Source organism: Exserohilum turcica (genome assembly GCF_000359705.1).
Source record: "Exserohilum turcica Et28A unplaced genomic scaffold SETTUscaffold_3, whole genome shotgun sequence".
Lineage (NCBI taxonomy): Eukaryota > Fungi > Ascomycota > Dothideomycetes > Pleosporales > Pleosporaceae > Exserohilum > Exserohilum turcicum.
In genome coordinates this window covers 3,263,028-3,289,546 of record NW_007360136.1, presented here as the reverse complement: position 1 = coordinate 3,289,546, position 26,519 = coordinate 3,263,028, and the positions used below count along the sequence as shown (strand labels likewise).

The window sequence follows — 26,519 nt, the reverse complement described above, 5'->3', positions numbered from 1 at the left end:
CAATTATCACCTCGTTTAACGTGATAACGCCATAAATTTATGTAATGCACGACAGTAACTCGAAGCAAGATAATAGATTGATTGTGATTATCATCATAGACATTAAAGTTTCCAGCCTCATACGTAAGCAGACCTTTTCCTTATTTCCCACAGAGTTAGTTGGGGAAACGTTATCCTTGCCCTAGTCTAGTGTAATTAATGTAATGCGTGCAGTTGCCTAGCCCCTCGGGTTAGCGGGTGTCCTAGTAGAACAGCAAAATTCCACGCCAGCGAACGTGTAGGACAAGGAACCAGCCTTCTAACCACGAGGCAGAGTCAGCTACAAACACGGGAAAAACTCTAAAGTTGTGCCACCTCGCTTGGGCGTCGCTGGACCCTGGATATCATTTCGCGCTTGGTATCTTTCTGTTCTTTTCTTGTTTTTGGGAATGCACGATGATCAGCATGTCGCTTTTCTCCGTGGATGCCATGTACTTTGTGTGCTCTGTTTTTCGCAGAGGGAGTGGAGCAGCCGGCCATGACGATGAGTTGTGCATGATCCATCTTGGGACTTTTGCCTTATCTGTGACTTGGAGCGTTGCATTACACGATATTTCCAAGGTGCCACGGCCTAGATCCGCCTTAGTTTCGTACGAGGTATGCCTAGCAAATACCTCAACGCCACAAGTATCCATACAGCAACACGCGGCGGATGCAGCATGACTCGGCACGATATCGTGGGCGAGTGTAGTGGCTTGCTGAATACAGCATGTCCGCAGCCAACAGTCGAGCGTGCCAATGCCATACACGGTGATCATCGAAGCTAGGGCGGTCGGACGGACCCTCTTAGTGCAGCTTTGTGGCTTGTCTAGCTTGACGCCGGCCATTTATGACGGGCGGCGTTCCGCGGGGGTATAACGCCTGCATCCTTGTTGTGCGCCTGTTGTGTGGAACCGTTATTTTATCGTTTGGTTGTTGGTTCGTTTGGTGTGATCAGGGTAGCGAAGAAGAGGACGGCTTGGATTGCAAATGTTGTTGCACATGTGGACTATACGTGCTTGCTCGTGCGCTTTTGCCAATAGCCCTAGATGGTGGCGCGATGTGTGCGGCGGGAGGCTGGGCGACAAGCTCGATGTACGCTGGCTGCGTTGTGAGTTGGGAGCCTGCCCGCTTGTCGTCAGCGGCCGAGTAAAGGAGATCGGACTCTGAGAGGCGCGCTATGCGCATTGAATGGCGCTTTGAGCGATGGCGGTTTTTTACAAAGCTTGATACCGCCGATTTGTAGCTGGAGCTTGGTGTCAACATTTGCGTTCGGTCGATGATAATTTTCAACAGTGGGCGCAGTGTCGCGGTGCATCCGGCCATGATGCAGGAACCGGCTTCGGCTGTGCTCCACAGGGAGATGTGGACGGCATGCCAGAAAAAGTCGCTGGTCTTAAGGATACCGCTGACGTATTTGAAGCGTATCATGGAGCAGATTGTGCCGCTGATGCATGTTAGCCATGGGTCGACGAGTTAGAGTGCGAGATCGTACAGTGTGGCTATCAACAAGATAGCGCAAATGGGTATTTTTGTTCGTAGCTTCATTTGAGAATTCCACAGGACAAGGACGGGCATGGCAATAAAGATCAAATCTGTGAGGGTGTTGAACGCAGCTAACAAAGCAAGTTAGCCTTGTGCAAAGTACGAGCCGGTCAGTACTGAGTATACCTTGCTGGTAGGCCATGAAGAGGTCCAGGGGGAGGTTCGAGCATTGCTGGAGTATTTGTCGCATGGCATAGTCGTCCAAATTCGGGCCGCAGCGGAAAATGCTGTAGAAGAAGGCGGAGACTGACGATGTGATGCTGATGCAAAGGGCGAGTTTGATCAGGTTCACATGCCAGGGCTTGATGACGATGCGGGCAAAGAAGATGGCCAGCGATATTTTGACGATCATCATGGTCACGACGTACGAGGTTTCGGCGATGGTCATGCACTGCAATGGATGGTTAGCTGGAGTGTTCGGTAAAGTCGAGTGGATGATGGTACCTTTGTCAGTAGTTTCAGCTGGTCGAAGCTTGTTATGACTGTGCCGGCGCCGTGAGCGTCGATGAAAAGAGTTGTCGCACAGTACACAGTAAACATCATCTGCTCATGTTAGGACTGGCTGCTCGGGCAGTGATGAGACACTTACCCCAGCAAGTAGCATGGTGCCATCATCCCAGCCAAAACCCGATATGATAAACGTGCGAGTCCATATCCTCAGGAGGACGAAGAACCATGCCATGGCCAGAAAAGCAATCGTGATTCTTTTCTGGTGTTTGACCGATTCTGCAATATCGGCAGGGGGGTGAGAGTCCATGGGGTCCTCGCTGGATGCTATGACAGGGTGCGGTCGTGTGCCAGATGGGTTGTATTATTGATGTGGGAAGAAACAAAGTGCCTGGGACCACGAGGACATGAGGAAGGTAGCTCGAACGAGTGGGAGGATGGCTGAAATGGGCATCTCAATTATAGCACATAAAACGGCTGGAGACTGCACAGGGCGTGTATGCACGTCGGGTCAGAAACGGTAGCTGGCTATGTGGACATGACGCGGAAGTTTGACATGTATCGCATGCCGCAAAAAGCAACGAAAAGGTACAGGGCCCTTCGACCAGCGATATGAAACCCTTTTAGGTGCCGATGCAGCGTTGGCAAGATTGGGTAAACTATCCGTATCCGACTAGTCGGTTGGGCGAGGGACGTGAGGACGAGTGGACGGGGTCGGGGGAGCAAGTCATGGCCACGCATTGTCCGTCTTCCCCGATGGCATCAACAGGCCCTGGGGCGTGTAGGTCGCCAGATTGGTTGCATGTAAAGCGAGTCCGACGCCTATTTGGGACTGGGTCGAGGTGAAACGGGGAGTGGGAAGAGGTGGCGGCGAGGCGCTGGATCGGCAGGCCAGACGTGGCATGGGCGGTGGTTAGGTCCTCGACCGTTGGTGCGCAGCTGTATGCATGTCGACCAAAGCATACACATGGCGGCGCAAATGGGTTGAGGCCGGTTGCATGGATGCGTGTGGGGGAGAAGAGGCTCGGGCGGCGGGATCAAGCGCGTGGTCTTGTGCCTGACAGTTTGCAGCGATTTTCGGCCGACGCGTGGGCCTGCGGTTCCTTTCATCGCCCTACTTACTGTACTTCTGATTACGTAAGCAGCTGCACCTGCACCTGCACCTCCACCACCATCCACCTAACTCGACTCGACAAACCCACGCGAAGCTGAAGCCTCGCGATGCCGGCATAAAGTCCCGAGGCGCAAGTGGGCCTCTACCAGTTTGCCCCCTGTCCGCTGCCGGCTCCCACCCATCGTCATCCCACACGCCCTCTCCCACTGCCGTCGATACTGCGCGCGATTCTGACAGGCCTGCCACGACCATGTTCCAGGCCTGAGGCTGCTTATCCGCTGACGCCGTATCGCACCCCCTGGCCCCCTACCTTAGCATATTGCACTCCTTCAATTACGCCATCCCTGCATCCGGTTGCCTGCCCGTCATCCGCCTGGCTGACTGTTGCGACTAGTGGCGTCAACCAGAGAGAGAGAGAGAGCCATGCCCCCTTCACTCCGCCGCCGGGGCCACTCTCACCATGTATCCCCACCCTCGGACCCAGACGATAGCGACCATGACGTCGACGACATGGAACGCCAAGACGAGCCAGACGTCGACGACGAGGGTGAAGACCACCATCTCGTAGGCCTGGACGACGACGAAGAGGGCGTCGAAGACGACGACGACGACGAAGAAGATGTCGAAGACGAAGAAGCCCTTGCCTCTCCCTCGCAAACCACCCCCCTTCCCAATCTCGATCCACCGCCACCCTATCTCCGTGAAATTAGCACTCTCGCCTCTTGGACCGTTTCTTCTTCCAAACCAGGCTGCTCCATCCCCCAGCTGCGGCACCCAAACACCAATCTCTTCTGGCAGTCGGACGGCCCCCAGCCACACTACCTCAACATTCATTTTTTCAAGCTCGTCCGCATCGTCGGACTGCGCCTGTACCTGGACTTTGAGCAGGATGAAAGCTACACGCCCACACGCATCATCTTTCTCGCAGGGAGCGGCATGAACGACCTGCAAGAGTGGGGCGAGATGAGGCTGGAAAGCCCGCGAGGCTGGGTGTGGGCGGATTTCTCGGGCGTGGGCGACGTAGACAGTGATGGTGATGAGAATTCCGACGATGATGACGACGATGACAACAATAATAATCAAGACAGTCCACATGGTCACCACCAGCAACAACACCAAATCGCCGCTCCTCATCCCCCTCCTCAGGCCAACGGCACGCAAACACGCGGCCCACACGACGCCTCGTCGGATTCGGAGAATGCAGCTCCCTTCCACACGCCAAGTGCTCAGCTAGATCTACACACGCCGGTTCAGACTCGACTTCATCATCACCACCACCACCATCATACGACTACCACTACTCCGCTGCCTCGCCAACCCCACGCCATGCCCTCGTCGTCATTCGACCATGCCACACCAACCCTGCACCCCACAACCTCTACACCCACCCTCCCCCGCCCCTCCTCCTCCTCCTTTCCCCCCGCATACCCATTTCCACGCCCCAACCATCACAACAACAATAACACGCACATCTTCACCCCTCACCCGCCCTTACCCTGGCACCCGCGCGCCTCGCCACTCCGCACACGCATCCCCAAAATGCCCGTGCTGCGCGCCCATCTAGTCCAAATCAAGATTCTCGAGAACCACCAGAATGGCAAGGATACGCATCTCCGCGGCCTCCAGGTCTTTGCCAAGAACGATGAGGACCATGCTGTTGGGCGTGTGGGCAGTGGGGCTGTGGGTGGAACAGGAAAGAGTGGAAAGGGCAGTGTGGGAGTGCGAGTGGGAAATGCAAGTGCAAGTGGGAAGGTGGGAAAAGGACACGGGGGGGAAACTGGTAGGGGATTTGGTAGTAGTAATGTGCATGCGAGTGCGGTGGAGGCGGGAGATGAGACTGCGAGGAGAGAAAGAAGAGCGAGGAGGGAAAGGGAAGAAAGATTGGAGTTGGGCGGTGGGATCGGAGCGGCGATGGGTGTGGGGAGACGGGGTGGAGGGTGGGATGGGCAGAGGGGCGATATTCGTTGATATCCATCGATGCATACTCTGAATGTGTGAGAGCGAGAACAAGAGGGGGGGAAATCAAACAATGATTGATTATCCCCTTTATTTGATACATATATTATCAAGACAAAACAAAAAAAAGAGGGTTCAACGCCATGCAATCCAATCCACTCCAATCCAAACCAATCCATTTAATCCATACATTTCATCATTTCCGCATTTACTAAAATTTCAAAAAAGAAAAAGCCTGCCTTGCCCCGCCATGCTATGCCGAGATCAAAGATCAAAGACCAAAGAATGAAGCCTCTCCTATCCAAGCCAGAAGAAGAAAAAATTAGTTTCTTCGCGCCAAACTAGTAAACACTCATCTTCTCTCTAAGTATTACAGTCGACTTTTTTTGTAAGGCGGCAAAAAAAAAACCGGAAGCTTGGATATCTAAATGTCTAGTACATGGGTGAAAGAAGTTGTAGGTAGGCGTCGTACTCCCCACTGGGATGACAATGGGACGGTAACCAAACGGTTCGTCTCCACTCCTCCAACTGCTTTCAAAGTATCCTCCCCACACCCCTCTCGGGCAGGTTCTCTTCGTCTTGGTGTGTAGCTCAAAGTACGCTTAGAGTTGTCTTGATGTGTAGCTGAAATAAAGCTCTCTTCATCTAAAACGAGCCCTCGCCCTTGTTCAGCGTGTTGTTAATGTCTTTTGGCTCGGGCTCCTGCTCGGGCTGCGCAACCTCGTCATCTGTTTGGCCCTTTTGGTTTCGCTTCTTGTTCTTCCTGCTGGAGCTTCGGCTGTTCATGGCCTCCTTGACCTTTTCGGCAATGTCGTCCTCATTGTCCTCATAGGCTTGGTCATGTTTCTCGCCAGCCTCCTCGGCCTTGCGAACAACCTCCCTGGCAATCTTCTTTGCTTGCTCAGGGCCATCCTCAAGTTCTTGCAGCTTCTGGCTGGCTCGGCGGCTGATGTTGTCGAGGATCTTCTGGTTGGCGGGGCTCACACTCTGCCTCTCATTCTTGACGTAGCCATTGACTGACTTCCTTCCACGAACAGCATCCCGGGCAATGTTCACACCCGACGAGATGGCGTCTTCAGTCGACTTGTCGAACGAGTCAAGCTCACGCTCTACCTTGCGTCCGGCATCACCAGCAGCGTCGGAAATGGTACGGGGCGTGAAGTCGCGCTTGGTGTTGGGAGATGAGCGGTGGAGGTACGACTTGAAGAAGAAGCGCATGAACAGGAAGGTAAGGGGGGCGAGGTAGATGAGGTTGAGGTAGATGGCAAAAGCCTGACCAGAAGTGTCGACACAGGGAACAGTCTGGTACTCGGTGCGGTAGAAGATCTTCTCCACAGTCTGTTGGGGGTGGAGGAAGTCGTGTACTGCATTGCGCTGAGGGACGGGCTCGGCAGCAATTACCTTTTGCTCCTGTTGCTGACGAACGGGAATGAACTGTCCAGGAACTGGAATGTTCTCTGCGAGACCCTCGTCACCAGCAGCGCGGTAGATGAGCTTCCTGAGGAAGGCGACAGCAACACCGGTTGCGACGGGCAGAGCTTCGGCAGCAGACTCAGTAGCCGAGGAGACGGCAGAAGAGACCGAAGACGAGACGGCCTCAGCTGCAGATTTCTGAATAACCTTCTCAACGACCTTGTATGCGACCGAGACGGGGACAGTGTAGGAGATGAAGAGGTGCATGGCAGCAAAGGCGGAGCCGACAAGGAACTGGGTGATTTGCATCGTGGTGAGGGTTCGCTTGACGACGTTGGGGACGCGGATTCCGAGGGCGGAGAGGGTGTAGTAGGTGTACTGGAAAGGGTTAGCAGACGCCAATTGAGGGACAAGCAGAGTCTTACCATCATGGCGTGGATGCCAGAGTTGACCAGAGCAAACATCCAGATGGGCGGGGCCATGTAGCGCATGCCGGCCCACATGGAAAGCATGGCGCCGGCGTGGTGGTACTTTTGGAGCGTGGTGCTTCGCTTGCCCTTTGCGAGAATAATGGCCGTGTCGAGCACTTCGTAGAACTTGGAGAGGTAGAACCACCAGCCCCAGAAAGCCAGGCCCTCGTTCCAGATGCGGCCAACGTCCAGCGTGTCGGGGAGGCCATCGGGTCCCAGGGCCACGTTCTGGTTCAGGCTGCTCCACGTGTTGTTGTTGTTGCTGTACCTAACCGCATCGCCAAGTCCACGCGGACCGTGGATCTTGCAGAGGGCGTCAATGGTGCCGACAAAGGCGTTGGGCTCGGTGTAGTGGGGCATGGAGCGCTTCATGCAGCGGACCATGGCGACAAAGGTCACGGCCGAGTAGACGGCGAGAAAGACGTTGTGGAAGATGACAAAGGCGAAGAAGGGACGCGTTTTGGCGATCTTCCAGGGCTTGTTGCCATGCTGGCGGTTGTACCAGTTGATGTAGGTGACGGTGACAAAGTAGACCGAGGCAATCGTCAGGGGCACCTTGTAGGAGAGGGCGCCCTGGTAGATGTCCTCGGGGATGGGGAATGGGTTGGCGAATGTCGCCTCGCCCGTCCACGGCGGAGGAATGGGCGAGGGGGCGGCATCAGGAGGAAACTGGAGGACAGCCCTCGAGGGCCAGTCGCCGGGGTGCAGAGAAGGGCCTGCGCCAGACATGGTGGTTGCGTGTGCGGGGGGGGGAGGCAGGACGGAGGGCGGGGGGTGGAGGACGAAGGAGGGAGGGAGCGTGGTGAGGGAAGGCAGTCAAAACAGGCGGAGCGCGATTATGCAGTGGCGTAGGTAGTTCAAAGGGTCCACAGACCACCACGAAGTTTTGTGCGGGTCGGAAAACGCCAACGCCGAGGAATTCGGCTGGGCGGCGGCGTCAGAGGCTGCTCTCAGCGCCTTGGGCGTGGGCAGCGGCGGTGCAAGTGCCAGCGCCCCGAGCGGGGTGATGCAATGGCTGGGGGTGTTTTGGTGATGGTGACGGTGGTGGTGGTGAGGATGCAGCAGCGGGCAGCGGGAGGTTGCTGATGCTGTTAGCCGAGAAGTCGCAATTGAGAGAGATTCAGCGCACGAACCCGGGGCACTGCAGGCAAGATATACTGGCACGCCAGCGACGGCGACAGTGCACAGATGAAGGCGGAGCGACCACGTATCTAGTAATGATGCATCGGGCCCGAGGCTAGAAGAAGCAGGCAAGGCAAGCTGGGCGGGCGTGCTGGACTCGAGGGAGGATTTTAGCGGCTGCTCAGTTGGTTTGGACGAATAACAGCGCCATGCAGTGCCTCGGCAAGCCACCGCCAGTTTCCCACTGGACCGCTCTGCCCTGGCCTGCCCTTGGCCTGCCCTGCACACACAAAACCGCTCCATGTGCCTGGGGCCTGGCGACGGCATTGCCTTGCCATGGCCAGACTCGCAAGTCTAACGTCATTCGGCTCTGACGGCTAACACACACGCGCTGTCTCTCTCTCTCTCTCTCTCTCTCACACACACACACATTAACTCTCATGCATATACACACGCTGCCCCGCGAGGCCATGGCCGCTGTTTGGCCTCGCGGGTGCTCCATGGCGGGCGTGCAAAAAAATTGAGGCTGCAAAATTTTGGCAGGGATGCACGAGAACGCGTAGAGGGTCCAGCCGCCCAACAAAAGAAAGTCGCTGCGCTGCGCCCAAACAGGCAAGGCGGCCTTTGCCAATACGGCTGCCCGATTACTGCATGCGGGGGGGGAGGGGGACGCTTGTATGGAGTAGGTAGTAGGTGTACATGGCTGCATGTACATAGTAGGTGTAGCGGGGCCAGACGCTGTCGACTACAACAAGCCCAGCACATACATGCTACATACACAAACCCTAGAACTTGGGCTTGCTGCTCAGAGGAATCGGCGGCGGCTCGCCTGCTCCCTCGCTCAATCCCTTCTTTTTCGGCGGCGGCGGTGGAGGCGCCCTCTTCCCCAGCCCTCCTCCTCCTGCCTGGTTGCCAGCTGCCTCCGGCGGCCCTGGTGAGGGAGGGGCAGGAGAGGCGCTTGACGATGACGCAAAACTGTTGAGCTTCCCTGCGATTCCGTACTTTTGGTTGAGCGAATTGGCCGACTTCCACCCAGACGCGACCTGGTCGCCGTGCCGCTGCTGGAAGTTGCTCGCCGTCGACGCCGCCCCCTTCAGGTCCGAGGCCGACACCTTGGACGGGTCGTTGCGCAGGTTGCCCGCAGTACGCAGCGCTGCCTGCTTATCTGCCCACGATGTGCCCGTCGCAGGTGCCTCGGCCGCCGGCTTGGGCCCCGTCATCTTCGCAAACCGGTTCTGCAGCTCGTTCATGGGCGATGCGTGGCGTGAGGGTGCATTCTGGGTATCGACGCTCGCGCTCGAGTTCAGCCGGGGCGGAACCGGTGGTGAGGGATTCGCGCGTCGTGGTACCGGTGGTGATGGGTTCGCGCGGGGCGGCACTGGAGGAGAGGCCGTCCGACCGATGCCCAGGCCTGCGACCGACACGCCCGCCTGTCCCAGACGGCCCAGGGCAGCTGGGTTCAGCACCCCTTGGGCCGGCGCCGCCTGCTGCGTAGCCTCAGTGTACGTGGGCGGCGGAGCGGGCGCAAACTCGTCCGGATATAACGTCTGGCGCGGAGGCAGGCGCGGAGGGAGACTCGGCTTCGGTTTCGTCGCGGGGGCCGAAGCTTGTGGTGAAGCGGTGCCTGGCTGCTGGAAGGCAGGGGGCTTCGGAAGATGTGCGGTGCTTAGTCCGGTCGTGTCGGGCCTGTATGGCCCTGGGGGCGGCCTGCTGGCCTCCTCTTCTGCCTGTCTCCGCTCCTCTTCTCGCTGCTGCATCCTCTGCCGTGCCCCGCTCGCTGCTGAGGCGCCTCCATGGTAATCCAGTCGCTTTGGCGGCGGAGCAAACGATGCCGGGTCCTTCAGCGTCGACAAGGGTGTGGATTGGTGCTGGCGGGCGGCTTCAGCGTGCGCATCCTTGCCCTGGGCCTTGCCCACCCAGCCTTTCTGTCGCCAGCACGTTAGAAAAAAGACGTGTCTGTAGGTGTAGGGCCACTATGGCGCGGGCATACCACTTGTCCAAACTTGGAATCGCTCTGTCCGCCGCCGCCACTGCTGCCGCTATCCGTCTTGTCCTTCTCTGGGTGCCAGCCGTTCTTAGCCACACTCTTGAACTTGTCCATGGTGGCTGAGGAGGTGTCGAGTTGGGCGTGGTGAGGTGTCCGCGGGGGCCATGAGATCATCAGCCTGAGCCAAGCGCTGCTCCAGCAACCATGGCCCTCGCATTGGGCCGGCGCCCCGGCCTTGCCCGAGCCCAACCTCACCACAACGACGCAGATGAGCAGCCGACTATCGACAATGACAAGGACGTGGACGTGGACGTGTCATTGCTACGTGCGTTTGAAATCCAAAGCCACAACCGCCCATCGATTCGCCGCGCACATCCATACCGTTTCGCATCCCTGCAGCAAAGACACGGGAAGCGCATCCGGAGAAACAATGATCCTGCAGACGCAGCAAAACCCCCTCCAACGTGCGGCCACGGCCACGGCTGCACCACCAGGGGCTTTTTCCCGGTGACATCGTTGATTGCCCAAAGCGAATCAGCCTGCAACAACAAGGCGAGACATGCGGCTACCACCCGTCCCGTACTACCAGCTACTGTACGCACCACACCCACCTACGAGTCGATGGCCCATGCCAGCCAATCACGCCTGGTACCATGGCACTCCACAGAGGGATCTCCGCACACACCCGTCGTGCGGAACTTTGGCGGCATGAACTGCAAAGGCTGATTGCTGATGCGCGGCCGTTGCTTTTTTTTCTGGTTCCCCAGGCTGACGAGAGCCTTCTGCTCTGAGAGCGACACATCAGCCGACAAACACGATGCGAGGGCGACACAGGCAGGACGAGAAGAGCACGCAGCATCCGACGTCGCGGCGGAGAATAGGTCTCGTGACTAAGCTTCGGGGGATCGACGGCTAGGCTGCCGGCCAAGGCCAAAAATATATCCACGACTCCGAGCAAGTGGGGTCGTTCGTCTTATAACTCAGCAGGCTGGGGCCGTGGCTTGCACAGCCAGCCCAGCATGCGGCCAATAGAACCGGCGGATGGGCTGCCAACACGTCGGACTTGGGGCCTGTGGGCTTGCCAGCCTGCAGCAGCCCACACATGGCCAGATAAACAGTGGCATGCTTGCGCCTCAGTTTGCCCGCCCGTGTTCAGCGTGCCTCTCCTTCCACTTCACCTCGCCTCTGATTCTTCGACGTGTCCTCGGCATCGACCGGCTGCAAATTCTCGCTCGTTTTTCCCACGCCTGGGCGGTATCGGATTACGGCTGTTGTGTTATTATCTCGCGTCATCGACTCGCGCAACAGAGGTCAGCCCTAAAATCCCGCTCGGCCCCGCATCTCCTGCTACTGGCCAGCAGGCGGACAATCACCACCACCATAGCCCAGCGTCCACTGCGGCTGTCCTGAGCGCTCAGGCATCTTGTCGCATTGCTGCCACCTGACTGGTATTGATAGCTGCCATCCAGCTGCGGCCCATTCATCTGCAGCGCGCTGCTTCGTCAGCGCATCGCCCCAGCCGCAATGCCCCCTCCGCCAGACGACTGGAAAAAGGAAGAGTGGGACCTGCCATTATGGATCACTGAAGATGCTATTGTGCCAACCATTGTCACCACGGTAATTCCAGATCCGCTTCCTCCGCTGCCCCAGGTCACGGTGCCAATCGATACTGCCTCCATGGCCTCTCCAACGCAGCCACCGAGCGACAGTACGCGGACAAGATACCGGCCCAGCACACGGCCCGATGGCTATCCTTCTACTCTACCCTGGCCACCATATTCACTCGGAGCCCCCACTCCGGCGACAGACAGTTGGGAGACGTCGGTATCAACAACAGCTGTTTTTCTACAAACACCGTATCCCGAGACGCAGAACACGGCCCCTGCGTCGACAGCTGATGGCTTTACGGCAACAGGCACGAGAGCAGCATCGCCTTCTCCAGTCATTCCACACAAAGGTCGGCCTTCTGACTGGGGTTGGGCCAACAAGGGCACCAATCATGCGCCGATATACGCAATAGCCACTGTGGTTCCCATCGTTCTCCTTGCCATCATTGCAGCTGTTGCGTTAGTGTGCCTGCGCAGGCGCAAGAGGCGCAAGGCTGCAGAGGCTGCTGCACAAGCTGCTACCCAGGAAATGAAGAAGGACATGGACGAGGTCACCGTACAAGCTCATATAGCACAACCGCCCTCGCCGCCGCTATCACCACCACCGCCAGCAGTATCTGTGTCACGGCACTATACTGCGCCGCCAGACCATCTTCCACCGACGTCTACTCCGAGTCAATTCCAACCCATCATATTAGGACCCATCAATCCATCGTCCAACGGTGCCTATCTCACTGGAATAGACACTTCAGACATGGTGCCGATCAACTCGGGGCCGCAGACACTTGTCGATCCATTCGCAGACAACCACAGCCTCTCGGAGCCACCGCCGCCGTATCGACCCAGCAGCGTAGCTCCGCCGAGCTTCACAACCAATTCAAGACCGAGCAGCGTGCGAGTGCCCGTCAGCCCGGTGTGTCCGCATGGGGCAGAGCGGTCACCGTTTGATGATCCCGACGATGGCGTGTCTATCTTGTCGGAACTTTCCTTCCAACGCGAGCGCTTTACCGGCCGACAGTCTTGGCGATGATTCTGTGTGGATGCTTTTCTTTGTACATATATTCATGGTTCAGGGCATTTTTTCGCGTTTGTCTCGTCGTCTGGTTTCTTCGAGTATGCTGTTTGGCGTTGCCGGTTTCGGTCCTGGAGGAGATGATCACGTGCCTACGCAAGCATCCAGGCGCGCCATTACATATACCAATGTATATATAGCAGCGCCTATGACGAATCCACATATAATGACGTATATCTACGTAGTTTTGTCTGGGGATGCAAAGTGTAGAGGGGAACATGTGTGGAGGCCAATCAAATGGGCTGCTTGGCTGCCGAGCAGACGACTGCACTGGTGCTGGTGTCTCGAGGGGTGTTGGCCGTGCCAGTGCTTGGGACGGCCGTGGCTGCAACCCTCACGAGGCCCATCCACATGTGCCACTATTCGGTAGATGTAGTGTCCTTGGTTCACACCCACCCACGGGGAAGTCGACAGAGCACAGCGCATCGGTACCTTGCATACATGGGTGGGCGCTAGCATCCAACGGTCCCGATGATTCGCGCAAGATCAGCTCGCATGCGAAGCCGCCTAGGGACATGTGTTGAGATTCAACCATTCATGTGCTGTTCTCGCGCTGCCAGCAACAACCCATGCGCATACTGCCAATGCTTTTTTTCTTTCTTCCTTCGGTCCTAGAAACATGAGGGCCAGGACGGAATGGATGCTCGCACCCGCCCAGTGTCGAGGCTATGTACAATGTACAGTCATGTAGGGGGAGGGGCCGAGATCAAACACTACGCCAAAGCACTTGGATAGATTGGGCAAGCGGCTATTATCCAGAGAATTTCCCGGTTCATGGGATTTTGCATGATGACGGCTAGATTAATCCAGTCAACTTGGCGGAGCGTCGGTGCTTGCTGATACGCGATGCGAGGCGATGCGAGGCAGGCGAGGGCTGGCGGCCAGCTGGCAGCGAGCAAGGGGGGGCATTTTTTCCTTTTTGCCTTTCTCGGTCTCTGGCTGTTGTTACAGTAATTGCTTATTGCGTCTAGCGCCGAGGGCCCTCACCCCCACCATTGGTACAGGAGGATTCAGGAGTGCATGAACTTGGGCGATGGCCGGGAGGTGGCAGCTTGAACAGGCACCGAATACAGGATCTGGTTCTCGTGGCGGGCGAGCGAGGCGGGCGAGAGTGAATGGGTGCGTGAGTGGCTGGCGGGCCCCAAGAAAGAGTCGAGTTAGCGCATCGGGTGCTTAGCCAAAGACTCCAGCGCCCGGCCTGTCATGTCTACCCATCACGCACACATGCACTTCCCCCCTCGCAAGCCATGGAATGGTGCTCCTTGTCCCGCGCCGGTCCATGACTTAGCTCATTGTTACATAGATACGTGAGCATTCCTGGCCTTATTCGCCACTAGCTGCGCCGGCCGGGCTGAGGCTTTGGCTGGCTGCGCGGCGACGACGCAGACCATCTTCATGCCTCCCTCCCTGCCGTTACCACCCAATAATGACAGCCTCGCCATGTCGCCTTGAACGGGCCATGCGGCTCGGTACCTGAACTAGACGGGCTCCTACGTCTCAGGAGAGCAACACGCCCTGTTCACGTTTCCTCCCCCAGCGCCGTATAGCCGCAGGTGCTGCTCGCTGCTCGCTGCTCGCTGCTGTTGCCGCTGCCGCTGCCGCTGCTGCTGCGGGCCACGATCGGTGCTTTCAATTATTCAGTCTTTGCCGAACGACAGTCTTTTTTACCTTTGTAGCTTCAGATGCCCCGGCCCCACTGCGCTGCCTAGTACGTGAAGAAACCTTTCACCGTTTTATTCTTGACCTGCAGAGCAACACCCGCCCTACACAGCAGCCTACATACATACGTGCCGGCGCCGTCGACGTCTCACACCAACACGGCCATCTCCTATCCCTCGCTCACATAGCCCCCCCCCAGGCCTCTCAGCCAGAACACGCACCCTCTTCACCGCCCCATCGCCCGCCCCAACGCCTCGCTCGAGTCCGCTGCCGCCGCCGCTGCCGCCGCCGCTGCCGCCGCCGCTGCTGCTGCTGTCGTATATTGCTCGCTACATGGTCGGTAGGCCGCCAACGCCGTGTTACCGGGCTGGCTATGAGTCTGGATCAGCATACGTATGCGTAGGGCTCCCCTTGCAACCCCGTTTTCCTAGCAGTCTCTCTGGTCGAGCCCTGGCGGCGAGGGGGGACGCAGCAGCTTGTGCTGCCGGGGCCGGTGCATGCAGCTTCACGGTGAACAACAGGCGGGCGTCTAGAATGTCTCTGCCGGGCCTAAAAGGTCGGAGTCTGATACGACTCAGTCCCAATGCGGGTTTGGGGTAGGCAGAGGGGCAGCAGGCAACACCGCACGGTTGCCATCTGAAGCTCGTTGCCCACCGGCTCTAGGCTCTACCTCTCTCTCACACTCCCTCGCCCAACCGTGCAACTCACTCACTCGCCAATTCCCTACAAAAAGAAGCCCGCTGTTCAATTCCTGCACACCTCGTTTTCTGGCTGCCTGCACCCAATCGTTTCTTGTTTTTTTTTCCTTGTCCCTCTGTCATGTATCGGCTCGCACCTGCATGCGCCCAAGGCTAACGTGGGTCACCTGCTAGATCGACCGACTGGCCTCTACCAAGCCCATCCTCGACGCCAAAGTCGCTGACGTTTGCCGACGCAAGCCTCAAGACCCCAAAGACGGACACGTTCGCCCATTCGCATTTCCTCGACGCCTGGGCAACCCCACTGCCCAATGCCCAGCACACCCCTGTCCAAACGCCCCTGTTCGCCTTGTCAACGCCCATAGATCGGCCCTTGAGCTCGTACAGCCAACCTTCTCGCACTCCCGAAGATCCCGAATTCCATGTCAACCACTTTGCTCCTCAGAATCTGCCTCTGCCGCCGGTCGACGTCTCACGCCGACTGGCCTCGTCGCCCGACCCCAACCAGCTGAGCCAAGCCGGCGTCGTTGCCTCGCAGCAGCCCCATCTTGCAGTATCGCGGCCCGTCAGCATGGACTTTTCGCACATGCAAACACCGCCCCCAACAAGGGATGACTCGTCTCGAAGGGTACGACAACAAAACGCGGGCGAGGGAGCCGCCACGCCAGCTACTGTGATACATCGGACGCCCAACCAGGTGCCCCCGTCCGAGGCTCTCTTTGACCAGACGCCCTTTGGCCTCGGCAGTTTGCACTACACGCCAGACATGATGCACATGCCCGGCCATGCCCCCATGTCGGCGCCCCCCATGCCGCAGTCACGCCTGTTCTGGGACCCGGCCAACGAGGGCATGCAAATGGATCTTGATTTCCCCATGGGCATAGATACATTCGCCCCTACGCCACAGAGAATGGATCAAAGCATCAACTGGCACGGCATACATCCCTCTGCTGTCACTAACTTGATGCAGACTCCGGGCTTCCACAGTTTCCAAGCCTCACCTGGGCCCATGTCATTTGCCAACTGCCACATGGAGCACGGCCAAATCTCAAGGCCCGGTTCATTTGCGTCTACTACTGGTGTTGACCCCAGCATGCTGTTTAGCTTCTCTAATCCCGACATGACTGCTTCTTTTGGTGCGATGCCTCAACTCTCCAACGTGGACATGAGCTTAAGACAGCCGTACGAGACGCAGTTGCGCGATGCGCAGGCTGAGAGAGAAATGGCGAAAAAGGCAAGGAGCCAGCATTCTCGCAGCAATACAAATTCCTCCGCTGGCTCGGTCGAAGAAGTGAAGCCCCCACTTCATCGGAGTAACACCGATAGTGGAGTAAGGATGTCCAGAGTGCCTCCCATGGACCCTCGGTCCGCCGTTCCAGGTAATACCTCGAGCATACCACGGCGCCCATCACCGCTCAAGCGCCAGGGCAATGGCTCGCTTAAATCTATTCCAGAGATACGACGACCGCGGACACGTCTGATCATCGACGAGACCGGCCGTGCGCGTACAGAGACTATACATGCCGAGGACGAGGACAAGACTCCAAAGGCTTTGCGCCAGTCTTCGCAGCAGGATCTCCGCCGGCAGTATCCTGGTTTGTACGAGGCGGGCGACAGTGAGTCGGAAGAAGATGAACCGGCAGTTGCCATCAGTCGCAAAACATCCTTCACTGTGCCGCAACCTGAACGCCGAGCATCGAAATATGCTCGGGTGGAGAGCGAACCCCTTGAAGGAAACAACTCTTTCAAGATGACGCGATCCTCGTCACGCCCAGGCTTGGCCTCCTTCGACAAGGCGTCGTCTGAGAAGCTGCGGCTCATGGGAAGATCAGCTAGCGATAACACCACTCGGCGAGTTAGCGCAATGGACCATCCCACTTTGGCCAAGAATACCAGAGACATCGAAGATCAGCACATGCCTGACTCTCCTGGGGATGCCCTGGGAGCCTTGAAAAAGGTGGTCGGTGCACGGCAACAACGTATTGGTACGGTGGCTGCAAGCTAGTCTCCTACTGTGCTAACTCCCTCAGAACGTGCTTCACAAAACACGCTCAAGGCTCACAACCAACGCTGGGCTGCTGCTTCGGCCGAGTTCTCTGCTACCACTCCCCACGGTCATGGCAACTACGATTCTTTTTCCAATTCCCTGAGCCGCTCTGTAACTACGACGCCGTCGACCGACCGCAGCAACTTTTCGAGCGAAAGCACGCGCTGTGTTTGTAATGGCCTTGTCGACGACGAAGATAGGCCCATGGTGCAGTGCGAATCCTGCAACATGTGGCTGCACATTGTATGTGTTGGTCTGAATAAGAGCAGCATGCCGCCCGTCTACGTGTGCGTTTTTTGCACAGGGCAGACGCCACTTGCGAGAGGTGGAAGATTAAGAGGACCGCCCGTGCTGCTGGAGTCGCCGCTTACTCACAAGTCCATGTTTAGGAGTTGAGCCCTGGTTAGTCTTGCGAGAAACATGGTGTGGTGGTTCGCATACCACCCTATTTCTCATCATACCAGGGTACTCCAGCTCCTACCATTCAGCACTCACGTCACGGCCCTTGCCTCTTGCTCAACCTTTTCTCACACACCTTGTTTTCTCGCCGGCTTTACACTACAACAAAAATAACATTAACGAATACAGCAATACGCTATACATTTCACGGAATCGCAATCTACATACAAAAAAACGACATGTTCAATATAAATAAACGCCCCATATACACCACACCGTCAACAACACCTGCGCCGCCGCTGCCGCTATTGTCTGCTGGCTTCCAGACTTGCCCCGCTTCGCGGTAGATTTTGTTTCCCCTTTTCTTGTCGTCAACCAACTGTTTTTTTTTTCAAATCTTCTTTCTACGCCCCCCGCCAAGCTATGGGGTTCCTCCCGAATAATGTCTCATCGGGATTGGTTTGTGTGCTTGCCTTTCCGCTTCCCCCCACCCCCCTTCCTTCTATTTTGCCCTCACTGTTTTTTACGCGGATTTATGAGATGATGGATGCAAATGTTTCTTTGTCTTTGTCTTTTTGCTTTTCTAGTCTTGTCTTGTTTTAGTGTGATTGATGGATGAATTGGAATTGGTTCGGGACAGGATGGGACGGGGCGGTGTCGATGATGGCTGGAGACGAGATGATCGAGGTACAAGTCGTGGGAATGCTGGAGATTGGATTGGATGGGTATATTGCATGAATGGCGGGTGTAGTGGTGGCCGGCTTTGAGCGGAGCGGGGTGTGGTGTGCTAAGGGGGAGAAGGGTTTGGAGAATTAGAGTGGACGTGTGCTGGATGACTGGTTGGTTGATGGGTTAGTTAGCTAGTTAGTTGGCTAGTGGCGACGATGATGATGACCATGATGAATTTGTACATATATGCATGGATGCATGGCTGCTGCGTGTGTATCCGTGGGAGGCATTTAAATGGAAGAGACAAACACACACACACACAGAGAGAGAGAGAAAGAAAGAAAGAAAGAAAGAAAGAAAGAAAGAAAGAATCTACATATACCATAAGGTGGATATGCATGTATCAAGGAATCTTTGTCAGATAAACCTCATCTTTTCTCAGTCTCATATCCACATTTCGCAGTGCCATTTACATACCCCCCAATCCCTCATGCTACATACATACATACATACATACATACATACATACCATGTACCCATAACAATCCATCCGTGTATAAAACCCATGTATACATGCTTACCGTCCACCCATAAACTCAGGCTTAAACGCCTTTACACCACCGGCCTTCATCAGCTCGCGCAGCGCCATGGTAGCATACTGGCTGCTAGCGAGCTGCAACGAGAGTACTATTGCGATTTTCTTTTCGGCTACACCTTGAGTATCGTCGTCGTCGTCGTCGTCGTTGTTGTTGTTGTTGTCATTGCCCATATCTTCGGTGTGGTTATTATTATTATTATTATTATTATCCTTCGCAGCAGCAGCAGCAGCAGCAGCATGTCTCAGGCGCTGCAAATCCGTTTCTACGAATTGTTTGTCCACACGCTCGTATCCGTGCACTTGATACGTGACTGGCTGCAGCGGGCGAGCAAGCACCTTTCTGTATCCGCCACTGAGCGAGATTTCGCGCCACGAGCGGCGCATATTGTGGGGATCCAGGCCGCCGCCTGTCTCGCTTGCCATGAAGGACTCGTAGAAGGCGCCGATAGTGTTGCGTGGGTACTCGACGTCGAAGCCTGGCTGGGGCAGGACTATGTCCCAGATTGTGTAGGCGCCGGATGCGGCTTCTTCTGCGGACAGGGCGCGGGCGCGCTCAAAGTTTGCGGCGGATGAGGCGTGTGCGTTTTCGCTGCCGAGCGGGTTGATGATTGTTTCGCCGTCTTGGTCGAGGGTGGAGTCTGCGGGGGCGCATGTGGTGCTGCTGGTTTCTTTGTCGCGGTGTTCGTGGACGAGGACGAGATCGCCTTCGACGACTTGCGCGCCGTAGGTTGCCCAGCGCTTGCCCGCGACGGTGTTCCAGACGAGCGATTGGTAGGCGTGGACGTACATGAGGCGAAGGGTGCGCGGGATTGTCATGAGTGCGCCTTGCCAGTCTGTTTTGCGGTCGTGGCGCCCGGTTTTGCTGTTGCGCGAGCTGAGGTGCTGGATGATGTTGCGTTCGGCGGTGAACTTGCGTGGGAGTAGGTCGAGGGCTTCGCTGCCACTGCCTTTTGTCTTCCAGATGTGCAGGGCTTTGGCGCGGTTGCGGTCGTCTTGCGAGACTTGGATGCTGGGGTCTGTCGAGGTCCCGTCGGCGGCCGCGAGGGCCACATCGCTGTATGCCAGGAGGTCTTCGACTGCGCCTTTGAGGTCGTCTTGCAGCATCTTGCGGCCAATGGCGTCAGTGCTGGCGGCGAAAGACCCAAACCGCTGGAGACCGTAGTAGTTGATGAAGCCTCTCTCGGAAAAGTCGGTGATTGCCTTGCCAACCACGTCGTTGGCGAGCTTTAGGCGTTGCTCAAAGTCAAGGCTTTGTTCGCTCTGGAAATGGCAATCTCGTAGCGTGATTGTGAACTCGTTGCCCACCAAATCTCCGAGTTTAAGCTCATGATGCGAATGTTCAAAGTCACCCACCGCAGCATTGAACAGCACCTTGTTGAAGCTCTGTATACGCTGCGCAGTCTGGCGCTTAACGCACACTCTCTGCACGGTACAAGCTCGCCTGTCCTTTGTGCCAGCAAACCCAAAGCCTCTTGCGCCGCAGTTGAGCTTGCTGCCGAGGAAGCCTACAACCTCCATGGTATCCTTGTTCTCCTTGTATAGATTGAAGTGCAGGTATTCGCCGCCTAGCTCCTCCCAGTCCAATCCACCTCTCCGTCTTCCCTGGTCCTCTCGGTCTCTACCGCTACTCTTGGCCTTTTTGTTCTTGCGCTGTGCCGGAGGTGCTGCTTTGATGCGAATCGTCTGGTCATTCTCCATTGCGCTCTCCAGCAAGTTTGGGAACATGCGCCGCAGGCTTTGGTGGGCTTGGGTGCGCATTTCTTTGTCTGTGATGGGGGGCGATATGACCGCCTTGAAGTCTTTTGCCTTTTTCGATTCGCTCTTCCGTATTTGTTGTACAAGTTTGACAATGGCATCTGTAGTCTCGCGACCAAATATCGAATGTAGTGTTTCACGATCTGCGTCTGCAAGCTGCACTGGTTTAGTATTCGCCTCGTAGCCTGTTTTCAGTACTTACGGCTTCTCCTGGCTCCTGTTTAGTCGCCTTTACTTGGCACAGAATTTCCTCGCCATTGATTTCAGTCTCCTTGGCTTCTGCAGGTACTGGCGCTGGTACAGGCAGTGTAACCTCATCAACTCCCCCATCCTGCATGACCGCATCGGCCTTGTCATCTTTTGCGCTTGTCTCGACAGAATTTGCTTCCTCTAAAATTCTGGTCGCATTCACACTCTCTACAGGTTTCTGGTTCTTTTTTGTCTCCACCTCCGTACTTGTCAGGTGCAGTACCCGCCCATCGAGTCCAATCTCGTTGACCAAGAAGTCGGTGTATCGTTGCTTCAACACACCCGTGAAGCCAAGGTTATCTGGGCACACATATTCGGTTATTCCAGCACGCACTTCGCGCTCGAGGTCGGCGTCAATTGCTGCAGTCGCTGTGGAAATGGGCTTTTCGGCAGCTGCTGGTGTGCCTGTGCTTGTGCTTGGGGAGAAGGCAGGAGCGCTGTCATCGTCAAGTCGCGCACGTTTTGCGGGTCGCGCGGCGTCTTCTGGGGGATTTGACATTGTCGTGCACAAAAAAGAGCAAGTCGTGCGTGTTGAGAGAAGGTCGCGACTTGGAGGCAAGTCGGAGCTTTGAGCTACCAACTTTCTAGTGGGGAAGTTTTTCGCGAGGACGTGCACGCGGGGGGTGACTTTTGGCGAGAAGGCGATCAGACCCGTTTTTGTGCATTGTCTGACTGGAATGCTTCACAATGAGCAAATCCACCAAATGTTCCACAGATAGTTGCATTAAAGAGTTGAATAATACTACGACTACCTATTTCACTGGACCTACCGCAGAGGAAAGACTGGAACAGTGCTACGTCTTCTACAAACAGGAGCTTACGTCACGATACGGTGGTATACAGGGATTTGCCTAGCATAGTGCCATGTCTTGCTCAGGAAATGGACGCATAGTATAGATGCGGTCGATATTCAAACGCCATATGCTGATAGCAAGTCTTCAGTATAGCCCAAGAGAGGATGCACGCAAGGTGCAGTTGCGGTCCCTAGATCTACACGGACTTTGACGTACAAACATATATAGACTGTGAAGAGTGAAATGATTAGCATATCTGTGAGTGATACTACCATGTGGTCCTACTAGACAGCATGAGAATCACTTGTCAAGTACCCTAACAGGCATCTGCTACTACTTCATGGGCGATTGATATCTGCCAAAACGTTAGGCAAGCCAAAAGCGGCAGAGAGGGTCAAACCGCGGTCGAGCTCCGTCATTTTGGTGTTTTCCATACAAGACCACGACAAGGAGCACCCAAAAGTATCTAAAGATATGATTATTGGTAGGCAAGTCATCCAGAGAAAGGAAGAGACAAGCTGGTCCTATGTGCTATTAGCAGCCATGGGTCCTCCACCTCCTCGTTTGTATCGCAATCGCAACACTAGTAAGCGCGGCCGTCCGTGAGGCGCCTAGTAGACCATAGTAATATCTGAGCAAGGTCAGGTTTCCTCACTGACGTACCGAGAAGAAAAACTTTTCCACCGCTGCCTTCTGCTGCCATGCAGGTGCAGCCACCAGCAACCCGTGAGTTTATCGCTCGCCTTGGCAAAACCAGTCTATCCTCCACTTGAAACAAATTTGCGTCGCCCAACCCCCCGAATAATCATCCTTCGTCTGTCATGCAGCTTCCAAAGCTGACAAAATCGCCGCACGCTTGTCCTGCCCATCGGTATGGCCAAACGACCAGTACCCAAAAAGAAAGAAAAGCAAAGTCCGTATTCATTCCATCAACGCCAAGCATGCGTACCAGAATGTACCGGAAGTGTAAACCGAGTATAGACTACAACAAAGAGCCATGAAGAAGCCCACAAATGACGCTAATCGCGTGCTGTACACATAAGTAACCAGGGCACTCGGTAGATGGTGGATACCGAACACCCCTCGCTGTTCATGTTACATACCAATCTTTAGAACCTGCTGGCAGCAGCGCCCCAAAGGGAGTTGTAGATCTTGTCGACAACGTACGAAGCGCGAATGGTGCGGTGGTTGAAGTTGCGACCGTTCAGTCCCTGGAGAGCCTTTTCGCCACCAGAGACAGAGTCAAACTTGACAAAGATGTCGCCGTCACTGTTGGTGTCGACAGCAATATGGACGACCTTGCCATACTTTTTGTCGCACTCAGCCTTGACTTCGACCTCAAGATCTTTGACCCAGTTGTTGCCGTAGTTACGCTGCTCCCTATTACGTTGTTAGCAGTGTCAGAAACAAAGACACAAGGAACCTACTCGTCAGCGTCAAAAGCATTCTCGATCTTGATGCACTTCGATGCCATAGGCTTGTCAACGACCGGAGCGCGCGGCTTGCTAATGACGGGTTGGGCACCCTGCTTGGCGGGCTCTGGGTTGTCGCGGCGGGCGAGAGCGTCCATGAGTTTGCTACGATCGTAAGTCTTGAAGTTGACGCCCGCCACATCGGTGTCATCCAGGGCAGAAGCGCCGCTGACACCGCGGTCATCCTTGCTGTGCGTACGGTCAAAAACGCCACCACTGCCACCTGCATAAGCGCCACGACCACCGGCTCCACTGAAAGCAGAGCCTTGGTAGGTCTGTGCCTGCTGAGAAAAGGTACGGAGAAGGTTGGCGGTCGATTCGGGGGTGAACTTGTCGTTGCCAAGGCCAACGCGGATCTGGCGGCCGGCAAGCTCGAAACCGTTCATCTCTGCGAGAGCATTCTTAGCGTGCGAAGGATCAACAAACCTAATTACATGTTAGCCGTCTTGTCGTGCCAGCGAAGCAATGCAGCAGCCCACTTACTGAACGAAACCATATCCCTTGGATCGGCCAGGGTTCATCTCGTCGCGCTGGAGGATGACCTGCTCAAGCTCACCGAAGGGCTCAAAGATCTCCTGGAGATCCTTCTCAGTGACACTAAAATGAATGTTGCCAACGTAAAGACGATGGAACGGGGCACCGTTAGCACCAGGCGCAGCACCGCCCTCCGACGGACGGGCGGCACGGTTTTTCTCGGCTTCAGTAAGCTGGGCGATGATGGGAACACCCTTTAGTTTCTGACCAGTCAGCTCCAGTGCTTGGGGTACAGACTCTTCATCCTTGAACTCAACATAGCCGACACTGCAACTGTTAGCGAATGTCTCACACTGAGGGCGGCGAGGTACCAACCCTTTGGAACGGCCAGTGACTCGATCCTTGACAATCTGTGCCTCGACAACAGGGCCGACTCGCTCGAAAAACGTACGCAGGTGGCGTGTCTCGGCGCGCTGGGAAATCTGCTGGACAAAGATGGTGCGCTTGTCGCGGTCGTCTTCAGTAATCTCAGGCTCGGGCGGCGTATTGTTACGGCGGCTATTGCGGCGCTCGTCGCCACCGTTGCGGCGGCGGTCGCGGGACCTATCACGGTACCTGTCATCGGCACGTTCACGACGAGGGGAACGGGTGCGAGGTCGTCCACCTCCGCTGTAAAAGTCGCCTCCACGGTCACGGCCGCGGCCTCCACGTCGGTCGCGTGAGCTGCTACGACGATGCCTATCTCGGTCTTCATCTGTGTCAGCACCTTTGCTCGATCGAGGGCGGCTTCCATCTCTCCGTCGATGGTCTCTGTCTCGGCTCCGGCGCCGGTCTCCATTGGACTCACGATAGCGGTCACCCCGGTCTCTGCTCCTATCACGGCGGTCGCGTCGGTCTGAGTGGCGGTCGCGGTCGTCACGGCGGCTGTCCATGTCGCGGGCCTCGCTGCTAGCGTGGCGCTCGCGGTCCTTCATCTCGACCTCGCGCGCCGTCTCCTCGAGGAGCGCATCGACAGCGGCTGAAGTAGACATGTCGTCGGTGGTGCCTAGCTCTCGATAAGTGTGGTCGGTCGGAAGTGATGAGCTTGGTCACTGCAAGATGCGATGGTGTTGGAGAGAGATAGAGGCGAGCCTTGGCTCAGATAGTGGATTCAATTAGGATAGCGAGTGGGCGCGTAAACAACTGTCACTACGACCGCCGTATGACTTCCTGGCTGCTCGTTGTGAACTGCACTCGATAAGAGTGTGCTTGATTGAAGCGTTGTTGTTGCGCTCAGATTGTGGTGGGTGAAGTGTGAGGTGGAGAACTGGAGGGAGGCTGGCCTCATCGAGGCAACCAGAAAAGTTGGAGGGGTCTTGGCAAACGCTCACCGTGACTAAGCATACGGCGTATGCCGTGCTTTGTAGGATTTGCTGCAGATCAGCCGGGGGTAGTCAGCAAACGCGCAGACAGAGGGCGTGGACACAAGATGCGAACTTGATTGGAAATTACTATTATGTAAAAAGAGTTTCGTGCAAGAACATGCATAGAAGAATGCGTAGACATGAGAAGGAAACAGATGCAACGCCTCCCAATGCCTTTCATAAAGTGGCAGCCGCCAATCGTGCAATGCCACTAATCAAGTCGTCTTGATAACCTTGGCAGGTCCCATCTCGAGCTCGGTGCCGAAGACCCAGTCCCAGAAGCGGCTCGTCACACCGAAGCCATTCTGGTAGTCGGCAAAATGGTGCTTGAGATGGTACTTTTTGAGTTGCTGGTAGTACGGAGGCAGCCTTGTTCATGTTAGCGGAATGCTTGCATCGGGTACAAATACACATACTTTTGATGGTGGAGGAAGTAATGCGTCATGTCATAGCACGTGTATCCAAAAATGCCACCGCAGTAGGTAGCCAGGGCACCATGCCAGTTCCAGAAGATGACAAAATGAGCAAACTTCCAGAATGGTGCCGCGAGAACGACAAATAGCGTTGGTGGCATGACGAGGCGATACCTGTCCATGGGGAGATAGTGGTGGATGCCGTGAAGCAGGAAGTGGAGGGTAAGTGCGGCACGGTTGTCTGGCAGGTGGCTGCTTCTTGTTAGCATACTTACAAGTGTGTCGCGAATAATGAGACTTACTCGTCCAGATGGAATAGACCTCTATGCAGAACGTACTCTACAATGGTCCAGAAACACAGGCCAAAGGTCCAGTAACCAGCCAGCGCGGGCACGGATTGCAGGCCGCCAAAGGCTACCGTCGTTCCGTATGCGACGCAGGGCCACCATATCGTAGGCACAACCCACCAGGGGGTCTTGCTCAAGGGCTCCAGGAAGTTGCCAAACAGCGGGGCAGAATCACCGCCCTTGTAGTGTCGCGGGCGATGGACTTGCTCGAGGTAAAAGTTCTTGCTAAACCCGCCATTCCAGACCTGCATCAGAAGCGGCCTGTTCAGGTCCAAAAACTTGTGCTCCTTGTAGTCCTGGTTCGGGTCCGTCTCTCGCGACAGGTCTTCCTCGGAAGACATGCCAGTGGCGGCATAGAGTGGCTTGCCGTTCTGCGTCATGCTCTTCAGCTCTGCGGTGCCAGCCTGCGAAGGAGGCAAGGGGACGATGTCGCCGGGCTTGGAGCTTTTGACAGCGCCGTTTATAACCGGCTCCGTAGCCATAAAGCCCACGAGGTTCTCCTCGAGAATCTCGTATGCGGAGTCGGAGTGTGCGTGCGAAATCTCGTCCTTCAAAACAGCCTCGACATCCTTGCCTGCATATTCCAGAATGAACTCGGGACCACCGGGGTGGCCGTCGAGGAAGTCGGTAACATCGTATACTTTTGTGCCAATGGTGACATAGCACGACTTTTCCGTGTTGTGCGCGCGCACCTCTGCAGTCGGAATGGTCGGAAGGGTACGGCCAGGCATCGTGGTGGTCGAGGACATTTGCTCTGCTCTTCAGGCTACGGCAGCGCTGGTAGTGCGCGG

General features: G+C 56.1%; 10 protein-coding genes across 10 annotated transcripts; 3 read left to right on the top strand and 7 right to left on the bottom strand.

Moving 5' to 3' along the window:
- Positions 1 to 383: 383 nt before the first annotated feature.
- On the bottom strand, positions 384 to 866 carry SETTUDRAFT_179905 (uncharacterized protein; the record flags this gene model as incomplete). The annotated part of the gene is made up of 1 exon (XM_008029661.1): positions 384 to 866. One exon carries the CDS (start codon positions 864 to 866, stop codon positions 384 to 386), a length of 483 nt encoding a protein of 160 aa, XP_008027852.1.
- A 106-nt stretch (positions 867 to 972) lies between these two features.
- Positions 973 to 2,320, bottom strand: SETTUDRAFT_20973 (uncharacterized protein; the record flags this gene model as incomplete). The annotated part of the gene is made up of 5 exons (XM_008028761.1): positions 973 to 1,465; positions 1,514 to 1,634; positions 1,690 to 1,954; positions 2,008 to 2,106; positions 2,153 to 2,320. 5 exons carry the CDS (start codon positions 2,318 to 2,320, stop codon positions 973 to 975), a joined length of 1,146 nt encoding a protein of 381 aa, XP_008026952.1.
- A 1,227-nt stretch (positions 2,321 to 3,547) lies between these two features.
- SETTUDRAFT_155017 (uncharacterized protein) lies at positions 3,548 to 4,908 on the top strand (the record flags this gene model as incomplete). The annotated part of the gene is made up of 3 exons (XM_008029660.1): positions 3,548 to 3,671; positions 3,693 to 4,835; positions 4,877 to 4,908. The coding sequence occupies 3 exons, from the start codon at positions 3,548 to 3,550 to the stop codon at positions 4,906 to 4,908; spliced, it is 1,299 nt and encodes a 432-aa protein (XP_008027851.1).
- An 817-nt stretch (positions 4,909 to 5,725) lies between these two features.
- On the bottom strand, positions 5,726 to 7,692 carry SETTUDRAFT_91993 (uncharacterized protein; the record flags this gene model as incomplete). The annotated part of the gene is made up of 2 exons (XM_008029659.1): positions 5,726 to 6,871; positions 6,919 to 7,692. 2 exons carry the CDS (start codon positions 7,690 to 7,692, stop codon positions 5,726 to 5,728), a joined length of 1,920 nt encoding a protein of 639 aa, XP_008027850.1.
- A 1,060-nt stretch (positions 7,693 to 8,752) lies between these two features.
- Positions 8,753 to 10,326, bottom strand: SETTUDRAFT_164105 (uncharacterized protein). The gene is made up of 2 exons (XM_008029658.1): positions 10,076 to 10,326; positions 8,753 to 10,010 (listed from the first exon to the last, which is right to left on the bottom strand). Exons 1-2 carry the CDS (start codon positions 10,184 to 10,186, stop codon positions 8,871 to 8,873), a joined length of 1,251 nt encoding a protein of 416 aa, XP_008027849.1. The 5' UTR covers positions 10,187 to 10,326; the 3' UTR covers positions 8,753 to 8,870.
- Positions 10,327 to 11,293: 967 nt separating this feature from the next.
- Positions 11,294 to 12,924, top strand: SETTUDRAFT_42510 (uncharacterized protein). The gene has a single exon (XM_008028911.1). It carries the CDS (start codon positions 11,597 to 11,599, stop codon positions 12,707 to 12,709), a length of 1,113 nt encoding a protein of 370 aa, XP_008027102.1. The 5' UTR covers positions 11,294 to 11,596; the 3' UTR covers positions 12,710 to 12,924.
- A 2,744-nt stretch (positions 12,925 to 15,668) lies between these two features.
- SETTUDRAFT_164104 (uncharacterized protein) lies at positions 15,669 to 17,804 on the top strand. The gene is made up of 2 exons (XM_008029657.1): positions 15,669 to 17,093; positions 17,139 to 17,804. The coding sequence occupies exons 1-2, from the start codon at positions 15,680 to 15,682 to the stop codon at positions 17,549 to 17,551; spliced, it is 1,827 nt and encodes a 608-aa protein (XP_008027848.1). The 5' UTR covers positions 15,669 to 15,679; the 3' UTR covers positions 17,552 to 17,804.
- A 986-nt stretch (positions 17,805 to 18,790) lies between these two features.
- On the bottom strand, positions 18,791 to 21,324 carry SETTUDRAFT_179899 (uncharacterized protein; the record flags this gene model as incomplete). The annotated part of the gene is made up of 2 exons (XM_008029656.1): positions 18,791 to 20,732; positions 20,779 to 21,324. 2 exons carry the CDS (start codon positions 21,322 to 21,324, stop codon positions 18,801 to 18,803), a joined length of 2,478 nt encoding a protein of 825 aa, XP_008027847.1. The 3' UTR covers positions 18,791 to 18,800.
- Positions 21,325 to 22,728: 1,404 nt separating this feature from the next.
- On the bottom strand, positions 22,729 to 24,596 carry SETTUDRAFT_20965 (uncharacterized protein; the record flags this gene model as incomplete). Its single annotated transcript, XM_008028760.1, has 4 exons — positions 22,729 to 22,999; positions 23,047 to 23,517; positions 23,575 to 23,892; positions 23,941 to 24,596. 4 exons carry the CDS (start codon positions 24,594 to 24,596, stop codon positions 22,729 to 22,731), a joined length of 1,716 nt encoding a protein of 571 aa, XP_008026951.1.
- Positions 24,597 to 25,183: 587 nt separating this feature from the next.
- Positions 25,184 to 26,459, bottom strand: SETTUDRAFT_91593 (uncharacterized protein; the record flags this gene model as incomplete). The annotated part of the gene is made up of 3 exons (XM_008029655.1): positions 25,184 to 25,337; positions 25,385 to 25,633; positions 25,684 to 26,459. 3 exons carry the CDS (start codon positions 26,457 to 26,459, stop codon positions 25,184 to 25,186), a joined length of 1,179 nt encoding a protein of 392 aa, XP_008027846.1.
- Positions 26,460 to 26,519: the final 60 nt, after the last annotated feature.